Source organism: Sapajus apella, unplaced genomic scaffold (genome assembly GCF_009761245.1).
Source record: "Sapajus apella isolate SASKATOON/1434 unplaced genomic scaffold, GSC_monkey_1.0 scaffold143, whole genome shotgun sequence".
NCBI lineage: Eukaryota > Metazoa > Chordata > Mammalia > Primates > Cebidae > Sapajus > Sapajus apella.
The window spans coordinates 2,262,166-2,267,513 of record NW_022437083.1 but is presented as its reverse complement, the minus strand read 5'-3'; the positions used below and the strand labels follow the sequence as shown (position 1 = coordinate 2,267,513).

Genomic DNA, 5,348 nt, shown 5'->3' with positions numbered 1-5,348 from the left:
AGAAAGCAGTAGTGGCTAGAGAGGACATACCACCTTCAATCGAATAATAAAACTGACTCCGTCTCAAAAAAATAAAATAAAAAACAAAAACAAGCAAAGAAAAGTCTTTCCCCAACCTCAAACCTATGGCTAATTAAGTCTAGATCTAATTATTTATCTTCAAGAAGTACAGGAATACATATTAAACAATACCATAGGTATATAATCAGCAAATGCCAGAATATAGGAATCTCTACAGGACAAACCAATTTTTTCAACAAATAAATGGCAGGAAAAAAAACAAAAAAAAAAAAACAACAGGCTGGGCACAGTGGCTCACGCCTGCAATCCCAGCACTTTGGAAGGCCGAGGCGGGTGGATCCCCTGAGGTCAGGAATTTCAGATCAGCCTGGCCAACATGGTAAAACCGTATCTCTACTAAAAATACAAAAATTATCCAGGCATGGTGGTGTGCACCTGTAATCCCAGCTACTCAGGAGGCTGAGGCAGGGGAATCACTTGAACCCAGGAGGCAGAGGTTGCAGTGAGTCAGATCACACCACTGCACTTCAGACTGCATGAGGAAGCAAGACTCTGTCATAAAAATAAAATTAAATGGCAGTATTAAAAGAGCAAAGAGAGGCTGGTTGTGGTGGCTCATGCCTGTAATCCCAGCACTTTGGGAGGCCAGGGAGGGCAGATCACAAGGTCAGGAGTTCAAGACCGACCTGGCCAACATGGTGAAACCCCGTCTCAACTAAAAATACAAAAATTAGCTAGGCGTGGTGGTGCACACCTGTAATCCCAGCTACTCGGGAGACTGGGGCAGGAGAATTGCTTGAACCCATGAGGCAGAGGTTGCAGTGAGCTGAGATCACACCACTGCACTCCAGCCTGGGTGACAGAGCAAGACTCCATCCGTCTCAAAAAAAAAAAAGAGAGAGAGAAATGAGGCAGCAAAAATGATAGATTAAATTTAAAGCCTGATGCCATGGTGTGCACCCACAGTCCCAGCTACCTGGTAGGCTGAGGTGGAAGGATCACTTGAGCCAAGGAATTCAAGTCTGTAGTGTGTTATGATCACATCTGTGAATAGCAACTGTAATCCAGCCTGGGCAATATAGCAAGATCCTACGTCTTAAAAAAACCCTAATTTACGTATCAACGAAATGCAATGTGTGGACCTTGTCTGAATCTTAATTTGCACAAATTGTAAAAAAGAAAATAACAGGTCTGGCATGGTGGCTTAAACCTGTAATTCCACCACTTTAGGAGGCCAAGGTTGGTGAACTGCCTGAGCCCAGGAGTTCAAGACCAGCCTGGCCAACAGACTGTGACCCATCTCTGCAAAAAAATAAATACAAAATTAGCCAGGTGTGGTGGTGCACACCTGCAGTCCCAGCTACTCAGAAGGCTGAGGCAGGAGGATCCCTTGAGCCCATGAGTCCAAGGCTGCATGAGCTGTGATGGTGCCACTGCATGCCAGCCCGGGAACAAAATGAGACTGTCTCTTTAAACAAAAAAAGAAAGAAAACACAAACATACATATATGAGGGAATCTTGGATATCTGAACACTAACTGCATATTTTATAATATCAAGGACTGACAACATGTTAGAGATGATAATGATACTTTATTTTTATTTTTGTTTTTTGAGACAGAGTGTTGCTCTGTCACCCAGGCTGGAATGCAATGGCACAATCTCAGCTCACTGCAACCTCCGCCTCTTGAGTTCAAGCGATTCTGCCTCAGCCTCCTGAGTAGCTGGGACTACAAGCACACGCCACCACACTTAGCTAATTTTTGTATTTTCAGTAGAGACGGGGTTTCACCATTTTGGCCAGGCTTGTCCTAAACTCCTCATCTCAGGTGATCCACCTGCCTTGGCCTCCCGAAATGCTAGGATTACAGGTGTAAGCCACCACACCGGGCCACCCTCACTCTTGTAGAGACACACTCTTACTGAATTCTCAAGAGGACAGATACCTCATAAGGAATATAGATGAATAAGACTGGGCACGGTGGCTCATGCCTGTAATCCCAACACTTTGGGAGGCTGAGACAGGTGAATCACCTGAGGTCAGGAATTGAGACCAGCCTGACCAACATAGAGAAATCCCCATCTCTACTAAAAATACAAAATTAGCCAGGCCTGATGGCAGGCACCTATAATCCTAGCTACTTGGGAGGTTCAGGCAGAAGAATCTCTTGAACCCGGGAGTCGGAGGTCGCAGTGAGCCGAGATTGTTCCACTGCACTCCATCCTGGGCAACAAGAGCGAAACTCCGTCTTAAAAAAAAAAAAAGAAAGAAAGAAAGAAAGAAATATAGATGAATAAAACCAAGAAGGAAAATCCAGATACTCACAATACTCCTTCACCTCTTTGTTCTCCAATCACTACTTGCACCACCATTTTGTATCGGTCAAACCCCATTTCTAGAAAGAAAAAATAAGAAGGTTATTTATAAGCAAATATGTAGTAAAATTACTTTGAGGACAAATTTGCCCAGAAATAGACATAAGCATTCAGTCCACAAGTACTTAATGAACATGATGGTAAGCTTGGGAGTCAGGGAGACGTGAAGACAGAACCCTGTGCCTCACCGAGTGCAGAATCTCAGACAGGTGATTTAACTTTTCAGCTTAAATCTCCCTCATTAAATGGGAATATCATTACCTACCTCCCAGGGTTGTTATGAGGTTAGATAAGATATAGTTACATTTTTATTTTTTAGTTGGAGTCTCTCTGTTGCCCAAGCTGGAGTGCAGTGGTGTGATCTCAGCTCACTGCAACCTCTGCCTCCTGGGTTCAAGTGATTCTCCTGCCTCAGCCTCCTCAGTAGCTAGGACAATAGGCATGTGCCACCACACCTAGCTAATTTTTGTATTTTAGTAGAAATAGTGTTTCACCATGTTGCCCAGGCTGGTCTCCAACTCCTGACCTCAGGTGATCCGCTCACCTCAGCCTCCCAAAGTGCCAGGATTACAGGTGTGAGCCACCGCGCCCAGCCAGATTTAATAATATCGAAAGCATCTAAACAGTGCTATTAAATACTAGTCGCTCCGTAAACTTTAGCTTCCTTCCTTTCTCCCCTACTGTAAGTCAGCTACAGTCAGCTACTGAGCTAAACCTTCAAGATAGAGAAATAAATAAGATGCTTTTCTTGCCTTAAAGAACTCACAGTAGTAAGAACTCAAAGGAAAATAGAAAAATAGGCCGGGCTCACACCTGTAATCCCAGTACTTTGGGAGGATGAGGCGAGCGATCACCTGAGGTCAGGAGTCTGAGACCAGCCTGGCCAACATGGTGAAACCCCATCTCTACTAAAAAATACAAAAATTAGCCAGGCATGGTGGCAGGCACCTGTAATCTCAGCTACTCTGGAGGCTGAGGCAGGAGAATCACTTGAATTTGGGAAATGGAAGTTGCAGTGAGCCAAGATCATGCCATTGAACTCCAGCCAGGGCAACAAGAACAAAACTCCGTCTCAAAAATATATATATATAAAATAGGAAAATAAATTGAGACTGCAACATGCTTATAATTCAAGGAATGGCATGCATCAGGAACACAGAGCCAATGGAGGCAGTTCCTCTGTTTGTCTAGGCAGTGGCAAGAAATAAGTGGAAAAGACTCCTTGGAGAATGTGACTGGTAAATAAGCTGAGTCTTGAAGGGTGAGTGAGAGTTTACCAGGTCCGCCCATCTCTCCGCTCTCCTGAGATGGAGCAGCAGGTGCACAGGGGGAGAGCATGGGATCTCCAGGAAACTGTAAGCTGTGCGGTAACACAGACAAGAAAAAAAATTAAGATCCCAGAGCATAACCAGGTGATCCAGCACCATTCAGCTGTCTGCCCCAGAAACTACATCGCTAAAGCAGCAAAATCCTGAAAATTCTCACTAACACCAAGTCTGAAGAGAAGAAAATGGAATGGGCATTTTTAAATCTTTCTATTTTTCTGACCAGGTAATAGTGGAAAGAGTTTTGTTTTTTTGTTTTTTGTTTTTTAAGTGAAATAAGCAAAGCTGAAACAGAGCCAACTCTCTGATTAAAAGTACAGGTTCCAAGATTACATTGTAACCTTGGAACGACAAGCAGTCTCCCATGTGGGGCTCGAACCTCATTCAGGATGTTTAGCAAAATCTTAAAAGACAGAGTCCAAGTTATTTTTAAAAAACACTGCGCACAACTCAACAGAGCTTCCTGCTTTCTCTAACCAATCCCTAATGCTACAGAAATGTGTCTAGAATAATACCCAGCCCTTCTATCACAGTTCTGAGAGGAAAATAAAATAGTCTCAGATATGATGATGAAGAGGACTTAAAAAAAACACCCCAAACCATATCAGAGCAATTAAAAATCCCCCACACCATATCAGAGCAATCAGAAATCACCCATGCTGTATCAGAGCAATGATGATGTAAGGGCACAGCAAAACGAAAAGCAGCCAAATGGCAATAAACAAAGATGCAACAGCAAAAACAAAAGCGTAACAAGAAAGAACAAAACTGGCAGGGCGCGGTGGCTCACGCCTGTAATCCCAGCACTTTGGGAGGCCAAGGCGGGTGGATCACAAGGTCAAGAGATGGAGACCATCCTGGCCAACATGGTGAAACCCCGTCTCTACTAAAAATACAAAAATTAGCTGGGTGTTTGGCATGTGCCTGCAGTCTCAGCTACTTGGGAGGCTGAGGTGGAAGAATCGCTTGAACCCGGGAGGCAGAGGTTGCAGTTAGCGGAGATTGTGCCACCGGGCTCCAGCCTGGTAAGTCTCCATCTCCAAAAAAAGAAAGAAAGAAAGAAAGAACAAAACTACTGCTGGCTGCAGTGGCTGACGCCTGTAATCCCAGCACTTTTGGAGGCTGAGGTGGGAGGATCTCTTGAGGCCGGGAGTTCAAGACCAGCCTAGGCAGCATGACAAGACCCTATCTCCACAAAACAATTTTTCCAAAAATGCTTAAGAAAAGAAACTTCAAGTTGAATGATCAAGAGGGAAGGAGGGAAGGACGGAGGAAGGGAGGGAGGCAGGGAAGGGGAGAAGGAGAGAAAGGAGGGAGGGGCTGTGTAAAAGAAAAAATTTGGCCAGCCACAATGGCTCATGCCTATAATCCCAGCACTTTGGGAGGCTGAGGTGGGTGGGTCACTTGAGGTCAGGAGTTCGAGACCAGCCTGACCAACATGGAAAAAACCCCATCTCTACTAAAAACACAAAATTAGCCGAGCATGGTGGTGCACGCCTATAAACCCAGCTATTTGGGAGGCTGAGGCAGGAGAACTGCTTGAACCTGGGAGGCGGAGGTTGCGGTGAGCCAGGATCCCACCATTGCACTCCAGCCTGGGCAACAAGAGCGAAACTCTGTCAAAAAA

At 44.8% G+C, this 5,348-nt stretch overlaps 1 protein-coding gene across 3 annotated transcripts in view; it reads right to left on the bottom strand.

Annotated features, from left to right (window-relative positions):
* The window catches only part of TCTEX1D2 (Tctex1 domain containing 2), an 18,432-nt gene extending 14,056 nt beyond the window's left edge, over positions 1–4,376 (bottom strand). Inside the window, exons 1-2 of one of the 3 annotated variants that reach the window (XR_004264531.1) lie at positions 4,352–4,376; positions 2,347–2,416 (exon numbers count right to left, since the gene is read on the bottom strand). Coding sequence is in view for 1 of the 3 variants with exons in the window: in XM_032264206.1 (XP_032120097.1) it covers positions 2,347–2,416; positions 3,674–3,734 (131 nt within the window). In the remaining 2 variants the exon portion in view is untranslated. Of the gene's footprint in view, positions 1–2,346; positions 2,417–3,673; positions 4,300–4,351 lie in introns of those variants that run through there. The other 2 variants (XR_004264532.1, XM_032264206.1) reach the window with 2 other exon arrangements.
* Between the last annotated feature and the right edge of the window lie 972 nt (positions 4,377–5,348).